Source organism: Penicillium digitatum, chromosome 2 (genome assembly GCF_016767815.1).
Source record: "Penicillium digitatum chromosome 2, complete sequence".
NCBI classification, from domain to species: Eukaryota; Fungi; Ascomycota; class Eurotiomycetes; order Eurotiales; family Aspergillaceae; genus Penicillium; species Penicillium digitatum.
In genome coordinates this window covers 959,523-981,987 of record NC_089385.1, presented here as the reverse complement: position 1 = coordinate 981,987, position 22,465 = coordinate 959,523, and the positions used below count along the sequence as shown (strand labels likewise).

Below are 22,465 nucleotides of genomic sequence, written 5' to 3'. Positions count from 1 at the left end.
TTATGCTGTGTGTCCCCCTGTTGGCACTGGTCTCTGCTTTTGCCAAGCCAAGTTTAGTAAAACTGCGATGATCCCCGTCTCGGCTAGATTGGTATAGAGAAACCCCTTATGTTGTATATCCTAATTCTTACTTGCATCTGTGGCGTGGTTGATGATATCACTATCACATGCACAAGTACTCCGTACAATTTGAGCCATTTACTTCTCACATTGGCATGGCCCCTGAATTATACGAGAGACTTGAGCAGACAAGTGACCAAGTGGCCCTATGCTACGTGATGTTATGTCTATGGCTATGCTAGGTTCCGTGGACATTCAGGTGGAACGTGGGAGGGGTTTTTTTACTCTCCCATAAAAATGTCTGAAAAAGGATCGTCTATACGACACGAGTAACGCAGTGCCGAAGAGCCGAAAATCACCTTGTTGACAGGAGCAAATTAAGATGCAGCATTATGGAGAAAAAGCAAATGGCAGTTCCTCATCTCTCACTACTTTCGGCCGAATGCAAACCGCCTCCATGTTCCATCGACATCCTCACACAGAGCCATGAAACCATCATCGTCGATCAACTCGCACATCCAATTCTCAAGAAAGATGATTCGCTCAGCCACTGGTGAAGATAGATACTGTGCAAGTTGATCTTCTGTCTGGGCTGGAGCTTTATCGCTTGGCTTGCTGGCCGGGTGGTGGTGAGAGTTCGAGTTTATTAGATGATTGTGGGGAGATGTCTGTTCGGCGGGTTCGCAGGTCGGAGGGGTGTTTTGCGAAGCCGAAGGATATTCTGGAAGCAATAATGACTGGCTCGCCTCGGGGAAAGGATTTGGTTGGGATAAGAGTTGGGAATTGGAATCAGACAAACCAGAATTAGTGTTAGGCGTGACCACGAGACGAAGTGGATGAAGTTCTGCATCTTTGACTGGTTCAGTGGGTTGAGGGATTTGCGGCGGAGCTGACTGGGGATTTCTCTGTATTGTTCGAGTCAAGCTTGCAGCGCGATGTCTCCTTGCGGTTAGCTTTGGGAAGGGCAGGTCTCGCTTGGGAGGGAGCATCTGATTTAACTGGTCGACGTCATGGATTCCAGATACAGTGGAAAGCTGAGAGCTTGGTAGCTCGTGTTCTTTGGTTGACGTGTGTGAGAGAGCAGATTCATATAGTGGCTGAGACAAACCAGCCGGGTCCATGCTTTGAGATGGAGGGTGGAAAGCCGGTACAAGGCCCAATCTAGACGTAGGGTGTGAAACGGTGCTCGCAGGAGATGATGCCCTAATTGGTGCTACAAAAATAAAAGTGTGAGATCCCTGCTCGAGGAGTGGTCAGAGACGTCGTTACATACTTGTCCTTCCAGACCCTAACGCTCCTGCGGGGTAAAAGTGGACTCCGTTGTTGCCAAATGGAGTTGCCGCCGTGTTTATAGCCCTAGTAGCAACTGAAGATGGCTGTCCGGACGTCCATGACGAGGCCGAAGGAAATCGTTGTAGGGCTGGAACTGGTATCTTGCCTTCTGTCAATGGACAGTTGATTTCGCCCAGAAGAGTCAAGGCCGCGAAGTATTCACGCTCTGTAGTAAACTTGATCTGAAAACGGCGAATCTGGGGAGCCAGAAGACAGTCATGTTAGGAATCAATGCCCCATGTCATGCAGTGCAGAAGATACACACATGTGTCTCACTATGAGGATACTTGACAGCAAGACAAGGCGACTTTACAACGACAGCAAAGTGTGACCTTGGCGGTGGAATCAGCTGGGCTTGAATCTCTGCCATGCGAATGAAGAACACGAGATCGAGTTGCTCCTAAATCGGTCGATCCAGACGTTTAGCATTCCTGACTGCAAGGCTTAGTGCGTGAGTGGGAGTGTACCAGGATGCTATCACCTCGAACCACTTTCTGAATCATTTTCGATGGCACCGACTCGAGATTGAGGAACTTCTCAAAGATACAAACAAGGTCTACCTTTCCTGGGACATGATTCCAGGTCAGTGGACCGACATGATCAATAGCAGTGGTGGTATGGGAGAACTTGGCGATGGCTAGACGAATGACCTGGGGAGGGGTGGAGGGTTGCAGATGCTGCATCTCATAGACCGATAGCAATCAACAAAATGTAAAAGCTCAGAAGATCTCCATGGATGTAATATAAATGACAAATGAGCGTGGTGGTTATTGGAGTGTTGTTTGTGGGGAAGACAAAGTTGAGAGAACTCTCGGCCCAGCAATCCCACTGCTCATTAGCATAGCTCCCTTTTTCACTGCCATTGAATCACTACATAGTAAGTTGAATCTTATACTTCAAAATTTGAAACTCTCAAACGTCATATCAAGGATCTAATGAGCTATGCGACTGAGTGCTCTTAGGAACACTCTACCTGACCAGTCTATCGGAATTTTCATCTTCCCTAATTAAATCTTTTCAAATTGGAAAATGAGGGTAAGGTCAATATGGACCCGGAGACTGATCATTGTCTCTTCTCTATTGTCCCCATCGTCTGAATGTACAGTTTATTCAGGGTTGTGAATGCCTGGGGCATCAATAATTACCACCTTGGTGTTCCTTTGTCATCAATAGGGAACAACTAATAATCCGACAACGCGCTCTGGAGAAGCGCGGACTTTTGGCTGATCAGTGCCGTTGATCGCAAGCCCAGCTCTAGCCCTCCAGGGCCGCAAGGCATTGACGATTATTTTACTTTTGAAAAAGATCGCTGATTTCGATCGCCTACGCACAAATTTACTACTCCCTTAGAACTGCCGTTGCTGCTGAGCACTTTACACTTTTCACCGTCGCATCCAGTGCTCCAATATTCGAACGCGCGAAACCTGCGACGCAAGTCGTCTCACCCACTGACTCTCGTGGTCACCTCTTTCGGTCTGAATCAAAGTTGTATCGCACTTGCACTCCCACTCTTCAGAAGCCGCATGAAGTCGCGAATTTGACACGCTTACAATCTCTCCTGCTCGACTCGTTTTCAAACAAGGACGTATCGAGGGCATCATCTCTCGAGCCCTCTCTGCAGAGTCTTAGATCTTGAGACCAGAAGATCTTGTCCTCGATTGCCCATCGAGTCCTCGAGGTCAAGTTTGTTGGTCTTCTCCGTTGCAACGACGGAACCATCCCGTACGTCTGAAAAAGTGAACGGCGCAACGCTGTCGCGTTCCTCCAACAGCACCATGTCTGCCTCTACCCCTCGTACCTCGCTGCGACGTAAGACTACCATCTCTCAGCCGACAGGTGTGGTGCCCATACTAACTCCACCCACAGAGGGCTTACGCCATGCTCCGAAAATCAACCAACCCTTCATCCCCGATACAACCCCTGCCCGTCGATCACACATCAATCATGGGTTCACATCACCACAACCGCAAACCAGCCCTCATCATGTAAACGTCAACCCGGCCGCCAATCCCCAAAGTGCGCAGTTCGTGGTCGATAGCTGGGAAGGAAAAGACAATCGACAGGTTCCTATGTCGACAAGGGAAGTTCCGACACCAGGAAACCGACCTGTCATCTTTTCCCATTTGCGTGACCCTTCAAAAATGCCCCGGCAATTGGATTATCACGACCCGTATTTCCCACTTAGATACCTCGAGGTTCCAAGGAGTCGGTCTCCCCTGTATCCCATGAATTGACTAGAAATACTGACAGTCTTGTCTCCTTAGCGGATCACATCTACAAGCGTGCTCACTACGGTTTGCAGTCAGGCATTCCAGACGAAGTCGACTTTGCGCTGTACCACTTGGTACAAATTTCAAATCAACGATGGGATAAATTCAAATTTGAAGGATTTCCCTTGCTCGCGGAAACTTTGATGCAGAAAGCACTTGACATCACACAACTCTGCACGGGGGTGAAGTGGGAATTCCAGTATGATCCTCGAACGCCGATTGACCGCATTAACGTGCTCAATTCGTTACATGGCACCCGGGATATTCTGGACAAAATTAGCAAAATCCCAGTGAACCTTCCGGACGACAGCCTTGAGACCTACGACTTCAATCATCGACTGAGAAACATAAAAGAGGCCACTTTAGTGTTGCGAAACATGGTGCTTTTGAAGGAGAACGCTTTTTATGTGTCGCGTTATGCAAACGGTCTTTTACGGGACTTTTTGATTATCTTGATCAATGCTCCCAATCAACCTCGACTGAACGAAATCAAAAATGATGCACTAGATATCGCCGAAGAGGTCACCAAGTTCTTGCGAACTGACCCTGAGGACCCGTTGTGGATTTCTTTGGTGAATTGCCTTGACTCCCCAGATCGAGCCCACGTCGTGCGGTCCCTGTGGGCCTTGACACACTTCGGCACTGAGCTGGACGATGCGGATGCAAACCGGGCCATGGAAACCCTGACCAGACCGACTCTTCAGCAGATGTACTACCACACGCTTCTCGACCTCGACAAGGATATTCTGAGTGGTGCACTAGACTTTTGGTATCAATACACCCTCAGTCATGATAATATCGAGACATTGATGGATGTCCTCAACTTCCCAATCGTCTTCGTCCCTCGCATGGTCGCACTGCTGACCTATGAAGCACGGCCTACCAAAAAAGAAACTGTTCTTCAGGAAGAAAAAGTCGCCCCTCCACCCACTGATATCCCTCGTGTATCCCCCGAGCTTTTGGAAAAGCTCATGGACCTTTCCGAGCCGGAGCGAAGCTCCCAATGGCTGCGTTGCTGCTTCATTGAGGATTCAGAATGCGAGATTACCCAGATCGCTTTATGGCAAGCCTACCAAAGCCGCTTCGCAGATCCGCGTGTCACAGGAGGGGGCGTTCTTCCCGCTGCAGAGTTCATCAAGAATGTCAGCAATACATTCACAAACGCTCAAGCACAGGTCATCAATGGCCCCGGCACTGCCACCAAATTCATTATCAAGGGCATCCGACCTTTAGAAACGGCCCACACATTCGAGGGCTTCCCTTATTCTTATTGCAGATGGGCGGACAACTCCAAGCCTTCAAAAATGTGTCAGCGTGCATTCACATCTCCGACAGATCTCCGGAATCACGTTTTCGGCGACCACATGAACCTAGAACCCACTGATTCTCTCGGCCAGTACAAGCTTGATCCCGCAGATTCCCCCATCCATACCTGTCAATGGGACAACTGTTCACGATTCCGAGCATCTGGGCCCAGCGCCATTACCTCCATGGTTGCCGGCCACGTTTCGTCGCATTTGCCCGAAGATCGCCCCGTCGACGCACAGCCCACGACCGCCAAGCGCGTGGTTCTCCAAGAGCGAATAGTCCGTAAATGGTACTACATGGATACTCCGATCAACGAAAAGGGCGAACCATTCGGCGTGGCCTACAAAGCTGCCTTGGTGCTGCGCAACATCGCCCGAGGCCTGCCGAATCGGACCACGTCTAAATACGGCGGTCTTCCCTGGAAGAAGGCCTGCTTCACGAGCCAGCGCCCCAAGATCGTTGAAGTCTGGGACCGAAACCGTGCGCTGCGCAAGGAGCTTACCGAGTTAATCATGGTGATCGAGAAAGAGGTAGACTATTAAATTTCCCATTACATGTTCTCCGGTGTCGCCGCTGCCTCTTTTTCTTTTCTCCTGAATCACTATCTCTGTACGATTAATACCCTGATTATTCATGTTCTCACTGTCTTTCTGGTTCCCAGGTCCTCCGTCTTGTCTAAATGTACAATATCCAAGAGCCAGGGCCACATTGGCGGTGTTCTCTTGTTTCTGCTATGTCTTTAATGGCTTGTCGCTTTTGACCTAAGCCCAAGTTCGCCAAAAAAAAAGGCCCCCGAAGAGTGGAGTTGTATTACTACCTAGGTATAGGTATGGGGTGGGTTGATGTCTGATCTTTTTCCGGCGTCTCTTGAGATAGAAACTCGAGATTCATTAGTTAGTATATTGAGGTTCGGGGTTTAATTCACGCTTTCTTGGTTTCACTGTTTGCTTGTTTAACTGAGCATGTCTCTTTAGGACAAACAAACCTAGACACTCTTAGCGTTCGTTTGTGAACTTGTTGAGCACGTGCACTGACAACTCCCCTCATCCCCTCGCCGCAGCAGCAACGTCCTCCAACACTCGCATCGCATCCTCCGCCCTTGCAACGGGTACATAGATATGATCATGGAAATACCCGCTGGCAACATTGGGACTGATACCGTGGTCCTTCAGCCGGTTAGTAATAGCAGCGATCAAGCCGACCGCTTCCAGGCTGAAGTGGATAGTAAGAGAGATCTTCTTGCATGGAAACGTTGCCTCGTCAAAGCCATGTGACGTGGCGAGGGTTTTCTGTCGTCACGATCGGTATGCCCTCTTCTTCTTGCACAATCAGTTGCGGCTGGAGTTTCGAGAGGGGTAGTGAATGGAGGGGGTGATTTGGTTGTGAGGAAGATGTAGGTTGTGGGGTCTAGGCTTGGTCGCATTGTTGCTAAAAGAATTGAAATATCTTTTTCGCCTGGAGGTGCCATTTTGGGAGTTGAGGTGGAAAGACTTGCCTCAGCGAATGATATAAAGAGTCACCTCCGTTCCTTTTGCGGCTCTACTTTCAGCCGAGGTCGTCTCATCTCCCACCACTCTCGATAAGAGATATGTCACCTCGTCATGTCACCTTCGTCATGTGTGCTGACAGAAGTGCCCAAAAATATGAGACGGAGGCATAAGAAATTGTGCAAGGCCCATGTAGACAGCAGCTATTAAACCCCCCGAGTCGGAGCGCGGTGGGAAACGTAACCGTGCCTGTGATAGTTTCGTCAGTCTAAGGAAAGTCTGCAATGGCGATACGCCTTGTGCACAATGCACTCAAAGGGAAAGACAGTGGGTACTTACCAATGGCTTCTCGGTGACGAGCTTCCCTTGCCATCTATATCGCAGGCTTTACCGGAGACCCCAGACTCTGAAAGTTCAGGTGCGAACGATAATATCGGCAAGGTTTCCGAGTCAAGCTGGGAACTTGGCCCTGCAACGCTTAATCCATCTTATTGGAAAGATGATGTCAGATGCCAGATCTTTCCTTCTGGTTGATTAGAAAGACTGGTGGTCAACTGAGTCCAACCAGAATGCAAAACTAAGCCTCTGGTTACTGCTCATTTGCGGGCTTAGTGGCATAGACACTGGATGGTACTTGGTTATTGGCTGTATGACACGTTCTGAACGCGATGTACAGAAATCGTGAACAGGTCAGCTCGAGTTCCTCCGAAAGCTTACTTCCCGCCCAGAGAATGGGAATTTGAAGTATTGAAGTGCTCCATGCTCTCTCGCCGTTCGCGGGCTATCCAGGGAGAATTATTTATGCCGAGTCTGTATTAAATTTGAACATGGGTGCGAGGTAGTACCATCTGAGTTGGGGGACTCACCCACAGCGGTAATTCTTTGTTTAGTCAGATTATATGGAACTCATGTCAAGTGTCTATGTGGTGATGATGACACAAGTGGAGATTAAACTATGTATATCAATGCTGGAAACGGTATTTGGGCATTGCTGTGCCATCTAGGTTGGCCTTTTCTGGATCTCCGATGTATGATTTTCACCGTGGCAAGAAAATGGAATCAACGCTATCGTGAAAATTCTCAATGAAGTTTTCGTAACTCAACCAGGCCGTGTCATCGGAGCCACTTTGCAAGGTCGGGTCACTCAAATCCATCGCATCCCACACATTGGGCCAGGGAACCGGCTCGAAGGAAGTCGGCACTTCTGCGACATGCGAATCCCGCGGTGCATCGAGGGCCTCTCTCAAATCGAGCGAAAAGTCCGTGGGGTCCTGTGGACGTTGGGGATGTTTCGAATGAAGCTCAGAAGAAAGGACGTCGAAGGAAGATGGACACACCGCTTGGTGAGAAAGATCAGCATCAACACCGAGAAGCTCATGTCTCCGCGTTTTTGCCTGGGACATGAGCCTCTCTAAAGGTTTCCAGAGCATCCCGTGCTGAGAGTCTGCGATTATAAGCCGTGAGCGCTGGTAGACGTCGTCAACAACGGTCCAGTACTTTGACATCACCGCGGGATTTTTGCAAACGCAGAGTTCGGCAAGGGCGACAGCCAATGCGTGCCACGGAACCCACATCGAGACGTACCACCGCCAAGACCTGGCGCCTGGGTAGTTGTATGCCTCCTGAGACCACTGCAGATTATCAGCTGCGATTTTGAGGAGGGCGTTCTCTTGGATTTTCGGGGGGATAAAGTTATAGCTTCGTTGTAGCGGCCGGAGAGAGGCTAGTTGCAGCCAGCTGCCCATAACACCCGCTATCTTTTGTGCGTACCACTGGAAGTCCGACAGATCGGGCCTGCAGCCTCTCAGAAGGTCTGATGTCTTTTGTTGGAAATCGTAGACAACTTGCTGTCGCAAACTCATGATAGTCACAGCTGGCTCGATAAGGTCTGAAAATGCAAGGGTTCGGGTCACAGACGTCGCCGCTGCAATAACCAAGGTGTGTGTCATTTCGGTAAATGTGCCATCGGTGTGTTTGGGGATTGGCCCTGGCATATTAAACCATAAGTCCTCGTCGTTGATGTTTGACGGCGGGTTGTAATCGAGCCATGCGGATTGCATCATCGGCTCGGATGCCCTGTCTAGAGAGACTGCTACATCGAGAAGGCCGATCCCTAGCCAGGCTCGTTTGCGCATCTCGTGCTCAAAAGGACGCACCGTGAATGGTGGCTGGGGGATGTGGAGAGATAATGCCTGGCCTACCCGGAGTGCCATGCTCAACATGGTCCAGACTCTTCGGCTTTGGTCTTGAGATCGGGCAGCGAGCTAGAATGGTTTAGATTACTTCCGGAAAGAAGAAGGGGCGCAAAGGGCGAAGAGCTTGTGGTCGTACTTACCAGAGAGAGAACGTAAGCTTGCAGGACAGTTAAATCATTCGTCGTGACAAAGTCTGCACTTGCAAGCGCAAATTCAGTTTCTTTCTGGAATTCTGCGAACACCACTCTTTTTCTCGTGTTGAACATTGCCTGACATTCCACTTCGTCAAGAGTACACACAGCGCAAAGGTAAATGGCCGAAGCTAGGGTGGCTGGCGCTTGGTGATCCTGCTCATAATCAAGATACGGCTTGCCCTCCTTGATATATGCTTGTAGCGACGGTCGATGTAATATTTTGAAGAGAGGATCGACATTACGGAAGAAAATGTCACATAGCCTATGCCGGATTTGGGGTTGCAGATTTAATCTTCTGTTGGCTTGTGGCGAGTTTGATGAGCTTTCAGGGCTTTCAGAGCTCACAAGGGATGCACAAACGCCAGACACTGAATCTTTGACAGCGCGGTCTTCATTGTCTAGACGACCTTCCAGGACACTGCGCAATTCTTGGGTCTGGTAATTATGTCCTGAGTCAAATCGCATCCGCACATTGAAAGTTTTAATAAGCTCACCTGCTGCATGATATCCTCCCAAAATGAACCGCCAACATATGCCGTTGAAGGGCGCGGAAGATGTGGCTGAGCTGCACCTGGCACGTTGTCATTCTGATCCTGCCCAGTATCAGGACTGACGTTGCTAGCCTCTGCTATCGACTGCTGCTGTGTGTACGGAGATGCAGGCGCAGTGACAGTAGAGGCCATCTCTAAGAAATCTCCTCGCTCATTAGCGACTTTTTTCAGAAGTTTCTCAAGTCTCGCTACCCGCTCGGATAGTTCCTTGTCCGAGCCTACTATGCGCTCGGGTTTTCGTGTGCGACCGCGCGGAAGACGTGCGCGTTCCACGGGGACACAAACGAGGCCAAGTCGCTGGCAGCTTGTACAGGGACTTGACTTGTCACATTTCACTTTGCGCTGGCGACATGCTTCGCAGGTGAGGCGGACCCGTGGTGCGGAGGACCGTGAGTGGGTTGTCCCGGCTTGCCCCACGGGATCGGCCATTGCTGGGACCCAACTGCTCTCAAGATGAGATGAATAGACCTAAAGTGGATCGGATACTTCGTATCATTTACACCCTTGTCGTGTGCTTCCTTGTCGAAGATCTCGGTGCTTTGCATGGGAGTTTCTGCACCAACCCCGTGGCGATTTGATCCACATTAGATGTTTCGGGCCAATCAGAGGTTGAATTAGAGCACTCTGTCTTTCCAATCTACGCAATTCAAAGGCATCTGAAAAGAGAACGTGGTTTTAGTTAATCACTATCGTCTTGAGGATCTAGATGTGGGATTTAATAGGGTCTCAAGAGTCTTAAACACCAGACCGTCAAACTGTCGAGATAGATCTTGGACCCACTGATAATCAACTCCTGGCAGATGCCTACATGAGTAAATATACTTGAAACAATTCAGATATAATTGCGTGTGGTGATAGAGATAGAGACCATCTACTCCATGCTATGCATCTTGTCTTTCCAGCTCCAAGAAAAACACCCCAGAATAGACGACGCCCAAAGCCATCAAGTTCACACCTCGATATTACAGATGGGAAGCACTAAGAGTGGCCGACTGAGATCAATGCGGGAACACTGCACAGTCGCCGACCCATGACCCAAAGACTTGTACTCGAAAAGAACTGTGAATGGCACGCCTGCAGCTTTAGGAAGTGCTCCTTAGTGATAGTTATGGATCTTGGGAACTAGATCCACGTTCAGCCTTCTGTTCTTTCGATCTCACCGACAGACGAAGCTTTTGCCGGGATCCTTGGGTTGTGATTAGGGCAGTAAATAGTGAAAGGTTTGAATCATCAACAAGATCCCCGAACTCTCCCCGAAATTGAAGTTTATCGGGCTCTAGGATGGTGCAGGTACCAAATGGGCTGCAGAGGAGAGTGCAGATCGTAGGAGCAATAAGATTGATTGACCCGCCCCGTCTTCCCTTGAAGCAAAGAAACACAAGTCTTTATGGGATCTTGATGGGTGTTAGTTGCCGCTATTGATCTAATCTTTAACCCTGGATCAATCAAGCACGAACAAATAATAAACGAGGGGGAAACTAGATGAATAACTGGTTTGTGAAGATTCTGGTCATAAAAAGTGGCTTGCCTATACACGGTATACACGGTATGCCCCTACTAATGTACTAATGTAATCCGATTCATAAGGGTAAAATGACCTCGGTTTGGTTTGACCAGAATTATTTTCCTTCTAACAAAAACATTCCCCACGTTGTGGGGGGGGGTAAGCGTATCCCGAGGTCTATCTGCAGTGCCATTTCAAACTTCGGCGGGGCAGAGCTTTCTATTATGAATTCATGCTCTTTGACCACGCGAGTATCATGGATCAAGTAACACTTTAGTCGAGTCAGAAGAGAGTGCTTTTACCGAAAAAAGACAGTTCATGCCGACTTTGTACTATCATTTTGAATCCCACACTATGTGCACAACTTATGCACCTTTTCCAACGAACCTACTGTCCCTTCTACTGAACAAGCAAAACTACTAATCATCACAAAGTCCCAGGTTTCGACCGAGTACTCATTGCGATATGAGACTGGAGCCCCCTACTGGGACGAATGTGAATTGATCAAAATTAACTAGCGTAGAAAGTATTGCCCCGTCTCTAGGTAATCTTCAAATCAGGTGGGAGAAGATCTCGTGTTCCTGTTGTCTTTCTAGTGATTTTTTTTTATTTTTTGGTACACAATACTTCACAGACCTATATTCCTCTTTTTGTAGATTTGAATTGAGAAGCGGGCCATCTCCTCGTAACCCCGGGAAACTTCATCTCGAGCATGGAGATAGTGGCGTTCACCTCTGCTATAAGTCAATCGAGGAGCTTTGAGATCTCGTTTTCAATGCATTGGATATCATACTGGTCACAAGAACAAAATCTACACCAAGCTTGATCCGAACTCATTTATATACGTCTCGAGGGCTTCATGACAGGATGACTACTTTATCAACATCCCGCGGCCGTCAGGCCCTCGCTGTCAGCATTGTATTCACGACTATAGCGACATTCATTACTGCCGTCCGTGTATTCACACGAGCGTTTCTCGTCAAGCAGATGGGAGCTGACGACTATGTCATCCTACTCTCTCTGGCCTTCTCATGGATCTTCTTCGGCCTGATGGTAGGAGAAGTCTACCATGGCATGGGCGAGCACTATACCTCTATCCCCGCCCCAATCTTCAAGGCCCAAATGATCGTATGCCTCACCTCAGTAGAGCCTTTCTTCAACGGCAATGCACGTCCACTGACACGATTCTCTTACAGTGTTTCTGGGCTTCAGTTCCCATATACCAAACAAGCCTCATCAGCACAAAGATGTCAATCCTTCTCCAATACAAACGAGTGTTCTCCACATCACGCATGCGTCTGGCATGTTGGATCATGATTAGTGTTCTAGGTCTCTATGGAACCTGGACTATCATTAGCGCTTGGGCAAATTGTGTTCCTCTCGCCAAATTCTGGGATCCAACTATCCCCGGCTTTTGTTTAAACAAGAAAGCCTTGTGGTTTTCCAACTCGGCCATCCACATTCTGACCGATCTTTTCATTCTCGTATACCCAATGCCGGTCCTGAAATCGCTGCAATTACCCCAGAAGCAAAAGTTCGCTCTCATGGCTATCTTCGCGCTAGGCGGATTGTGAGTCCGGATCTATCTGACGACAAAAATCGATCAATCTAACAACCCTTCCAGCGTCTTGATCACAAGTATCCTCCGTCTCAAGTCTCTCCTCGTCATCTCCAACTCAGACGACCCAACCTGTAAGTTATCACAACACCCAATGACCCTTACTCATGAACAGAGTCTAACAAGCGACTCCAGACGATAACGTCGGGGCAGCAACCTGGTCCGCCATCGAGTGTAACGTGGCAATTATCTGCGCCTGTTTACCAGGTACACGCGCCTTTCTCTCCAAGATCCTGCCGCACATCTTCTCCACCCGAAGTAACGGCTACCGCAGCATCACGACTCGACCTTCGCAAAATGGCCGCAATCCCTCCGCAGGCAACGGTAACATGCAGGTCCTTGCCTCTATCGTCGGCGGGCCTGATCACAGCTCGGGCTATATCCACGATCTGGAAGAGCTGTCGCCGTCCGGCTCGTTCAAGAGCTACACTATGAAGACTACAAGGGAAGCCTTTGCGGGCATTAAGGTTACGACAAATGTTACGCAGGAGCGGACCTCGCACTCCAAGATAGCTTTTGTTGATGATGCGTGAAGTACGAAGGAACTGGTGAAGAAGCATAGCTTCTGATCTACAATGTTTTGGGTTGGTTTAACGTGTTCGTTCTTTGGACCTGCTTCTTTTAATTTTGGGCTGTTAGTCTTCTCTCTTCTCTTAGGTACCTGTGGCTTTCATGTGGCGGTCTTTGGCTCATGGTCAGTGATTTTACGCGATGATATACCCAAAATATGGCAGGCTAGGCTTTGTCTCTCAAACGGTTACAATGCTACTACTGTCGAAGATTACAGGATGCCCTAGCTTAAGAATTCGAGGGGTGAGAGTTGGCTAGTGATTCGTTAGACTGCGGATTAGAGGTGGTCGAACCTGTTGTGTGGAACACCCCAAAGCAAAGTTGCATCATTGGACACGGCTGGAATTACGAAACTAATCTCTTCAAACTGGAATCGTTCCTAACCTCAAGGCTACCTACAAAGTCTCTAAACACGAGCTCTAGGGTATTATAAATGCATTATTAAAAACAAGTGTACAGATGCCAGAGCGAACAAAACGAGCTATTCTTTCAGTGTGCATGAGACCCGCCCATCGTACATTTGGAAGCCGCCCACGTTTCAGAGACCAAGGGGTCGTGACAAGGAAGATGCATGAAGAACAAAATAGAAAAGAATCCTAGGCAAGGATCTCGAAAGTGAAGAACATCGGTATGTGCAATGTGCAATGTGCAACGTGAAGTTGTGCTTGCAGACATGCAGATGTCATCATGCAAATCTTAAAGACTCAAGAGATGTGTGAATTATGGACCAGTTGCAAAGAAGATAGAGTCTACTCCCAAACGTTAGAGAAGAGGTCGTCAGATCCACCAAATCCACCAGATTTGGTGCTATTCGTTGTGTTGGAAACTGGGGCAGCGCTAGTCCAACCACCAAAGTCCTCGTCCGCTGCCACTGCGGGTGCGGGCTTAGAAGATGCACTGGGCGCGCCCCAACCGTGGCCCACGTCATTTGGGGTCAATGTGTCAGGGACCTTCATCATGGATGCAGGCGAGAATGCGGCAGGGCCAGGCGATGAAGCCGGATCGGGCGTACTCCATGCGTTCCCACCCCATGGATCAAGGCTTCCAGACATCATGCTGGCTGCTGCTGCGTTTGCAGCGCTGGTGACTGGCGCCTTGAGAGGGGCAGAAGGCTGCATCGGGGGAGCAGAAATATTAAATGCAGATGTCATTTCCTGCTGAGAGGTTGCAGTAGACTTTGGGGGCGAGATCGTTGAGGTGGATGCAGGACGGGGCGAAGAAAACCCGAACAGGTCATTTGACAGGGACGAGGATGGAGGGTTGGGCTTGACAGCCGGGGAAGTAAATCCACCGAATCCGAAATCCTGCCCAGTAGAGGAGACGGACGTCGTTCGGGACTGGGACCTCGGGGCCGATAAGTTCGGTGAGGTGAAGTTATCAAAGAAGCCGCCGCCCGCAGACCCCGATGGCGATGTGATCTTCGGGGCAGCAGGGGTCGATTTGGCGCCACCGAAAGATGAGAGATTGGAGAATGCCGTTGACTTCTCAGCCGGTTTGGGGAGCGGAGGGGAAGTGGTGGTTGGGAAGCTCAGTCCACTGAAGGCGTCCGTCAGACCCCCCATATGAGACGAAGCGGAGGGGGCAGGGGGCGAGGCCATGTCACCGAAGGAGTTGACCCGCTGGTGCTGCACGAGCTGTGTCGGCTGGGGCTTCGAATACAATGATAATATCGATTGTTTGAGGTCTGGCCGAGACATTCCAGCTGGTGCTGCCGGTGTGGATGCTGTGCTAGACGGGCGACTGCCAGTTGAAGGCTGGGTACTACCGAAGAAGTCGAGACCTAACAATGAATCATTGGGCTTGTGAGTCTTGACCGGTGCAGGTTGTGCTTGTCGCGGTGGCGCACGAGGAGGAGGTTCGGTCGTGCTAGGGCGATTTGGGGGAGAGATTTCGTCGCCGAACAGATCAATCGAGGCTTGTTGACGGTGTACCGGGGGCTGATTGGCAGTGGTGACTCTTTTCGAAGCAGAACGTTCAATCTTTGCTTTCTCCTGTACAACAGCAAGAGGCTATCAAGTCAGTGGTTGCTGCGAAATGGCTGGTCAGTCTTCCGATCACTTACCACATCGTCATCGCCGTCATCGCTGTCATCCAGGGCCGAGGGGTCCGGCATCTCACCGTCCATTACCCACCGCTTGCTCTCGTACTTCGTCCGAATGAAGTTCTCGATCTTTCTATTTGCTGACTGTTAGAAACTACGACCCCCCCAGCGATTGCCATTCGAATACACTTACGCATCGGAGGGAACATGGCCGGGTGCCAGTTTCGCTTCCCAGTATCTGTATCCTATCAGTCCATGCTCCAACATAGCCGGTCATTTGGCTAGGACGAACTTGTTGGCTCTGCCATTGCCCCATCTCACAACACTCTGAAGTTGTTCATCGGTCCACGCATCGAGATCCACGGACTTGACTCGGCTGATATGCGTGCCCATACCGCGGTGAATGCCAGAGCACCGAATACAAACAAAGACACCGAGATTCCAGGAAGCCCATCGCGGATCTATTTATAAATCAATTCAGTAAATCAACGCCATCAAATTAGCCTGGGAGATGAAGCCAGCGTGGGCGCCTCTTAAGGGGACCGGGGACCACTTACGCTTGTTCCGTTTACAGTCGGCACATATCTTGTTGTGCTCAAGTTTCAGCAGAGTCTTGATAGTCTGCGAGTTTTTGGCAGCTTGACCTGGAGTAGGGCGTCGAGACATAATAGCAGCAACTCGAGTACTGATGGTGAAAGGGATGGGAATTAATGAAAGCGACCTAATTATTCTTAGGTGGCGGTCGGCACACGTTTGCGGCCTAAGGCTGCGACGTATGTACGGATGGGGGAAACTGCCAGTCACGCAGATTGATGTAAAGCAACATAGGGTTATTGACCAATTACTTTGGAATTTTGAAAAGATAAACTACCTTGTAGAATAACTTTGGTTTTTAATAAGGGATTTTCTTTAAGTTGAAATCTACAAAATGTGGTTGGCCACTCAATCGACGCCTCTCCCTCTCCGTTTCATGCATGTCGGCCTTTCTGCAGCCTTGGTCCCCGCAAAACATATGATGATTGAATGTCATGAAGATACTTCAAGCTTTCGCTTGAGAATCCTTAGCAGCGTTGACATCCTCTGCAAAACGCAGACTGACACTATTCACACAGTGACGCTCGTCTGTGGGAGTCTGATACCCTTCACCCTCGAACACATGGCCGAGGTGACCCCCACAGTTGGTGCATACGATCTCTGTCCGCTTCATGCCAAACGTATTATCGACATGTCTAGTCACAGCACCAGGAATTGAATCAAAGTAGGCCGGCCATCCACAGCCAGATTTGAACTTGTGGTCAGCAGTGTAAAGCGGTGCATCACAACCAGCGCAGTTGTAGACGCCTTTTGATGGGTAGTGGGTATCATATTCACCGGTGCCAGGGCGCTCAGTGCCCTTTTCACGGAGAATTCGGAACTGCTCTGTAGCCATTTTTGTAAGTATAGATTAATCACGTATCGTCTAGGAGTTGAAAAGCCTCCACGGTGTGCAAACCTGGGTTCAAAACAGCCCTCCACTCATCTTCGCTTCTCTGGTTTGGGGGAGACATGGCGTCAGTTGATTGCTCGGGGATACGGTTAGAGCTGAAGAAGGCACCGAAAAACGGAATGGCCGTTGCAGCTCTAAGAGCCTGGGTGCTTGTCTTGGAGTGGGAAGGCTTGCGCGTTGAGGACAAAAATCGGGAGCAAAATGTCGGTGGAAATCGGATAGGGAAGGTTTGTTGTCTGAGGGGCGAAAGAATTTTGCTTGATAGTTGGGATCGCATAGAGACAGAGTGGATAGGAAAATCAGAAAAGAAATTAGGTGACCAGCAACTGAAGCAGAGATGAAAGTGGGGTGAGGCTAATCCAATATAGGCACCACCAGTGAGCTTAGGAGCTTTACGTCATCATGCGGGGAGACACCTTTAGGCCTAGACTGACATCGCTGGCTCCCAAGATTTCTACAGCATGAGGAGGTTTACATACTTCATGAGCTATAGTGTTCTGAAAATGCTTGGGAGGCTTTTTATTTTTTTTTTGAAAAACGTTTGATTTTTCAAAACTGCTGCATGGGAAAACTCCGGCAGTGCAGGGGGTATCAACAGTAAAATCTGGTAAATGAAAAACCATTGAAAGAGATAGAAAAGAAGAAGAAGAGGCAAGAGAAAACAAGACTAAATCAACGGCGATTCACACCAGTTACTAACATGGAGCCCCGATTGAGCTCCACACGCCACCCCTCCTTCAACAACATGTTCCACACGGCGGGTCCAATATGTGACTTGCGGTCGAGGGAATGGTGACCAACGCCACACACAATGTTGAACCCGCCGTGGGAGCTCTGTCCACCGCCGCGAACATACTTCTGATCCCCCAGTCCGTCCCACCACGCCTGGACCCTCTCGCGGGCGATTCTGATTGCGTTGGCGACCGTAACACCATGCAGATCTAGGTCATATTGGGACGACTGGCGGGCCACTAGCCGGTCAGAAGCTGTGGCCAAATGCCGCATTGCAAGCTGACGTTGTTCGTTTCCGACGTCCCGGTAATAGGCAGAGGCGCCGCCGTAGAGGGGGTTGGAGCGTGCGCGGCGGGCGGCCTGGGCGGCCTGGGCAAGGGCAGCTGATCGGGCTGCGAAGTGAGAGTTGGCAGCCGCAGCCGCTTCGTTGAAATCCATGAAATCTGAAGTACTCTCTGTCTGCTGAATTGGTGCCACATTCTCTTCTTCTTCTTCGTTGTCGAGAGCAACCGGAGACGACACGAAACTGATGATATTTGAAACAGAAGTCAGATCAGGGCGGCGGGCCAATGTGTCAGCCAAGTCATCTGCGGCTGGTATTTCATTGTTTGCAATTTGAATCAAGCCACTTAAGGTCATAGGATTTATTTCGGGGTACTTGTGACTGAGCTCCCCTACTTGCGTGACTAGTCTAGGATCGTCTTCAATCTCATGAATGTCCTTAGGTGCATGAGCCTGTGCCAAGACTCTTATTGTTGCACAGAGCGACATTGAATTTTCGTGATAAGTCGACGCAATTTTCTCCCTCTGTAAAGCGGAGGCCCGCGTGGAAAGAAATTCGATGTCCTTCTTTCCTGCCTCCCACCTATTTGTTGTGTTATTCATAGCCTGAGAGACCAGGTCGACACGACGTTGTTTCTGCTTTTTCCTCTTTCGGGAGTTTTTGCCGCCGCCGTTCTGGTTCTCTTTGGCCTGGAAACCATCAATTGACTTGGAGATGGAGGTTTGAACGTCTTTAGCAACCTCTTTGGGGGTTTCTTGGGGAGTATCTCTGGCGATTTGTGTCTCTTCGATGAAAGCAAGATTGAGCAATACATCCATCGAGCGACTGAGATTGTCATGGCAATCTTCGAGGATGCGCTCAGCTTCCAGACGAGGAATAGTCGGGAACATGCTAATCAAGTTCTGTGCCTTGTCAGCAGTCGTCATACCCAGAAAGGTGTATGCAAGCTTAGAGCTTTTGAGCCTTTCAGCTTCCCTGCTGGTGCTAGTAGAGTTGCTATTATCTCGTTCATGATTTTCAAGCGATGGCCAGCTTGTAAAATCCGAGGTTGCATCGTCAGACGATCCGCCAATCAAAGAGCCTGAGACGTCGGAGTTTCGAAGGTTGGTTGTACCTGTGGGATCAAATGGCAAGTTTTCTTGCTCAACGGCGGATGCGTTTAACACGTCCAGAGTTTCGCGCAACTGTTTGACCTGAGTGGGGATCGCCAGGTCAAAGTCTGATACGATCGCAACGAACAAGGCAGGGTCAATTGGTGGACAGTAGGTGCTTTCAAGCTCCTAGGAAACCGCGCATACATCAGAAAAGAGCATGACAAGCAAGTGATGTAGCAACAAGCTATGCCTACACTGTTTGTGAGTCTGAGGGACACGACGTACCTTAAGGAGCTCATCACCACAGTCCCCCATGGCTATGATTATGGATTTGGTTGCAGTTGTATTGGAGATTTCTGTATATTTCCCTGTAAAGGACTGTGAGGTTGGACAAGTGCAAAGGACGTTAGGGGGAATGACAAGGTGAAAATTGGCTTTTTTTTCGTGATGATCTTGATAGCTCTGCGATAAGATAGGGATAGAGATCAATGCAGCACCGGTAATGATGATGGGGGAACCAATCAAAATGCCATAAATGGGTCACGTTACTTGATCACGTGAGTGGGGTAGCCAAGGTATGAAGTGGCACGTGTGCTGAGATAACGTGTTAGGGCGCTGGTTTAAAAATAGTGTAGCTGAGCCTCATTCCAAATCTGATCTGATACTATGACTTAGTTTGCTTTTCTTATGATATAGAGTCCACTGACAAGAATATGAAAACCCAAATTTGCTTATCCTATCTAACCCGCGAGAATCCAAACTTAGATCTATATCCCTACATCTGCTTCCGTAAGCCATGGCAGTGTCTATGGAAGCTAAGGCTTCTGATAATTCATGAGTTTTGATTTGTATGCAGTGTGCGTTCTCCATTGGCTTCTCGGAATTATTTGAGCCGTGGAGCATAAATGATCATCCTCTAACTCCAGATGACTGACTCGGTTACCATCTTGCCGGGGCCCTAGATATGGAGATCTCCCAGAGGCACAACAGAAGAGTGTGTGTTCTATATGCTGTACTTCTTACTTCAGACAGTGGTACTTTTCTGTAAGATTCCAATCAGAAAATAGTTGGCACCATTTATACTGCCTCATGATAGCTGTATGGCTTTCTCATGATTAAGACCCCCGGTGGCTCTACGAGCCAGTGGAGTGCACAAACTCCAGTGCTGTGTAATGATCATTGAGCTGGGCGGTTCCTACCTAATTTTTGAGCCGTTTAAAAGGCACTCAATTGAATGTGCAATCTGCCAATACCCACAGTAACACCTGACCGAGTCGGTTCCTAATTTCATGTCTGTGGAATTTGGCAGTGGTGTTGTGCTTGCAGAGAATGATGTGGTGATATCAATCACTAGATGATCCCTCGTTATCCATCAAATGGCCTTCCGAATTTAGGAATTCGGATTCTTTATCCTAACTTTAATTTTATATACACTATTATGACATAGGCAAAGTGGTCTCAGAGGGTCTATGACCTTAACCAAAAAAATGCAAGGGGCGGTTTCTATCCACTGGATTTTCCCAGCTTCGATCGTGGCGGGGAGAACCTGCAAGCCTATGATAGGTGGGAAACGTATGAGCTTGGACTCGTGGTAGGATGGAACGGGACGGCCAAACCTTAACCTTAATCATGTCCTTGAAGCGTTCAACAACTACTAGATGTTCATCGCTCTGAGGCCTCTAGCACATCTTTCCTACGTTTCCCATAAATAGCCATCATCGATAGCCTTCTGCATGGCCGTAGTATTGCCCATGTAGCCAGGAAACAGTCAAGGGGACTGTAGTTGGATTTCTCCCGCCCGATTGTACTCACGAATGGCATCACTAGTAGAATGGACCAGCCGCAGACGGAACTAGGGAAGAGTGCATCCAGAAGAGCCTGATCAGATGTTGTCAACACTAGTGCAGGACGCCATGATAAGATTCTCGGTCAGGCCTGATTTCCCTTGCGAGAGTCGGTCAGTCAACCGGATCCGAGCGCAAAAACGTGAGACGTAAGGGGCATGGATTACTGTACAACATAGGCCTGTAAAAGCTTCGAGGTGGGGCACAATTGCCCCACTTACGGATGCAGATCCCGAGAGGGAGGGAGCAGCTGCCGTTAATACGGTTCGCACCGAGGAGAGGTTATACTCACCCAGCAAGGTCTGATTCGCCACCATGGCTGCCATAATAGGAGTCACTAAATACAGACGAGTGACGCGGTATTCAGGGACAGCCACAAGCATGCGTAACATGCCGAAATAAGAAAAGACTATCATGCAGTCCCCGCGCAAGAGGATGACATGACTGGTCAAAATCACGCACGAATGACAGAAGGAAGGCGACCCTGTCAATATTTCTGGATCAGCCAGCGGCCTAGCTGTTCAAAGGCGCTCATTTGTATTAGATTAGTAATCGGCCCATAATGCATTCGCCGACGAGAGGAATGCTACCTGCCATCGGCCCTGCACGGGCTGCCATTCTTTTGTCCGAATGGGCTCGAGTAGGGTACCATAGGCGATCAGCTGCTGATCCGAGAGCAAGAACTGCTTGTCGTTGCCTATCTGGGGTAGAGAAGCGTTTCCTAGCAAGTAGACCCCGCTGGACGGGATACCGCATTCGTACGCTAAGCTCAAGACAAAGGGAAGTGAGGTGGGGCAAGTGAATATGGTGCGACAACGGCAGGTCTCCAGATCATGTCTGAAGGGTTTGCTGTTGGTCATTGAAGGGGTGGGCAAGCAGATGTCATCGAAGCGATGGACAGCCTAGCACAGAACCAGGAAATCGACTGTGTTGGGGCTGTAGATCGCGACCACCTTGTCCCACAGAGATTCATCATTGGACCTCCAGCCTTATCACGCGAACAAGAGCACGAATTGGGTAATCAAACCTTTGCTGGAGATAGCCAATGGGGTAAGACTGGCCAATGAGTTCATCCACCGGGGGAGGAGGTGGGCGTGCATCGCCGGCCTTGAGTGGGCGCAAAGCCCCCAAATATGAATGGTATTCGGAATTTCTCCTAGCTGACAGGGCAGCCATGATGGGGCTCAAAAATCATGGCATTTGGCACAGAGGCAGGCGAAGTGGACAAAAAGATGTGAGGTTGTCGCGGCGACCCCAAGTTGGCTACTTGAGAAGATGTCTTGAGCCACCATGACACACGAGGCATTAGTGCGATCGAAGTTGCAGGAACATGACTCGGAGATGCAAGAGGTTTGTGAAGTGTCATATTTTGGTCAACTGAATCTCTAGCTTGGATATACTGCATACTGGGACAAGACTGGGGTCTAGCACTGGGCGGCGCTGCAGTCGCAATGCGAGCCCACATTCGCGAACGTGGTCTTGTTGTGATAATATCACGGGACCATCGCGGGGGAATTGAGGTGCAGTTGCCGGGTGAGCCTGAGATGCTGGACCGATTGCGTGGCGACTATGGTTTCGCCCAGTATGCACAGTTTCGCTGTTGATGGAATTTCCTTTAAGATACCTTTAAGCTATTCATGAGGCGTTCTTAGCAATACCCTATATATAATACTCTAGAACGTTTTTTTTTTTTGAGGGGAAAGTGGGACTATAAGATCATGCACAAGAGATGGGAGCATGGTGAGTAGTGAGGGCCATTTAAAAAAGCGATCGCAAATCTAAACAATGTGGGGCAACGAGCTCTTTTGAGTATCGAGGTCCCGAAGTTAGTAGATCCGCCGAGTTATCACAGTGAGCTTCACTGATATATCACAGAATGGCTCCATGCCCGGACTG

General features: G+C 49.3%; 8 protein-coding genes across 8 annotated transcripts; 2 read left to right on the top strand and 6 right to left on the bottom strand.

Moving 5' to 3' along the window:
- Positions 1–488: 488 nt before the first annotated feature.
- Pdw03_6421 (uncharacterized protein) lies at positions 489–2,075 on the bottom strand (the record flags this gene model as incomplete). The annotated part of the gene is made up of 5 exons (XM_066101344.1): positions 489–781; positions 860–1,273; positions 1,334–1,589; positions 1,658–1,792; positions 1,860–2,075. The coding sequence occupies 5 exons, from the start codon at positions 2,073–2,075 to the stop codon at positions 489–491; spliced, it is 1,314 nt and encodes a 437-aa protein (XP_065956427.1).
- A 1,092-nt stretch (positions 2,076–3,167) lies between these two features.
- Pdw03_6420 (Chromatin remodeling complex subunit (Rsc9), putative) lies at positions 3,168–5,649 on the top strand (the record flags this gene model as incomplete). Its single annotated transcript, XM_014680020.2, has 4 exons — positions 3,168–3,201; positions 3,259–3,597; positions 3,657–5,500; positions 5,632–5,649. 4 exons carry the CDS (start codon positions 3,168–3,170, stop codon positions 5,647–5,649), a joined length of 2,235 nt encoding a protein of 744 aa, XP_014535506.2.
- A 1,014-nt stretch (positions 5,650–6,663) lies between these two features.
- On the bottom strand, positions 6,664–9,826 carry Pdw03_6419 (Zn(2)-C6 fungal-type DNA-binding domain; the record flags this gene model as incomplete). Its single annotated transcript, XM_066101343.1, has 8 exons — positions 6,664–6,706; positions 6,797–6,934; positions 7,175–7,267; positions 7,324–7,337; positions 7,522–7,728; positions 7,795–8,721; positions 8,793–9,281; positions 9,341–9,826. 8 exons carry the CDS (start codon positions 9,824–9,826, stop codon positions 6,664–6,666), a joined length of 2,397 nt encoding a protein of 798 aa, XP_065956426.1.
- A 1,942-nt stretch (positions 9,827–11,768) lies between these two features.
- Positions 11,769–13,052, top strand: Pdw03_6418 (Integral membrane protein, putative; the record flags this gene model as incomplete). The annotated part of the gene is made up of 4 exons (XM_014680024.2): positions 11,769–12,029; positions 12,098–12,471; positions 12,526–12,593; positions 12,655–13,052. The coding sequence occupies 4 exons, from the start codon at positions 11,769–11,771 to the stop codon at positions 13,050–13,052; spliced, it is 1,101 nt and encodes a 366-aa protein (XP_014535510.2).
- A 786-nt stretch (positions 13,053–13,838) lies between these two features.
- On the bottom strand, positions 13,839–15,796 carry Pdw03_6417 (Stromal membrane-associated protein; the record flags this gene model as incomplete). The annotated part of the gene is made up of 5 exons (XM_014680025.2): positions 13,839–15,098; positions 15,152–15,263; positions 15,324–15,368; positions 15,423–15,591; positions 15,688–15,796. 5 exons carry the CDS (start codon positions 15,794–15,796, stop codon positions 13,839–13,841), a joined length of 1,695 nt encoding a protein of 564 aa, XP_014535511.2.
- Positions 15,797–16,169: 373 nt separating this feature from the next.
- On the bottom strand, positions 16,170–16,893 carry Pdw03_6416 (Mss4-like; the record flags this gene model as incomplete). The annotated part of the gene is made up of 2 exons (XM_066101342.1): positions 16,170–16,549; positions 16,623–16,893. The coding sequence occupies 2 exons, from the start codon at positions 16,891–16,893 to the stop codon at positions 16,170–16,172; spliced, it is 651 nt and encodes a 216-aa protein (XP_065956425.1).
- Positions 16,894–17,288: 395 nt separating this feature from the next.
- Pdw03_6415 (Smr protein/MutS2 C-terminal) lies at positions 17,289–19,040 on the bottom strand (the record flags this gene model as incomplete). The annotated part of the gene is made up of 2 exons (XM_014680026.2): positions 17,289–18,911; positions 19,011–19,040. 2 exons carry the CDS (start codon positions 19,038–19,040, stop codon positions 17,289–17,291), a joined length of 1,653 nt encoding a protein of 550 aa, XP_014535512.2.
- A 2,074-nt stretch (positions 19,041–21,114) lies between these two features.
- Positions 21,115–21,745, bottom strand: Pdw03_6414 (phenylacetyl-CoA ligase; the record flags this gene model as incomplete). The annotated part of the gene is made up of 2 exons (XM_066101341.1): positions 21,115–21,406; positions 21,597–21,745. 2 exons carry the CDS (start codon positions 21,743–21,745, stop codon positions 21,115–21,117), a joined length of 441 nt encoding a protein of 146 aa, XP_065956424.1.
- Between the last annotated feature and the right edge of the window lie 720 nt (positions 21,746–22,465).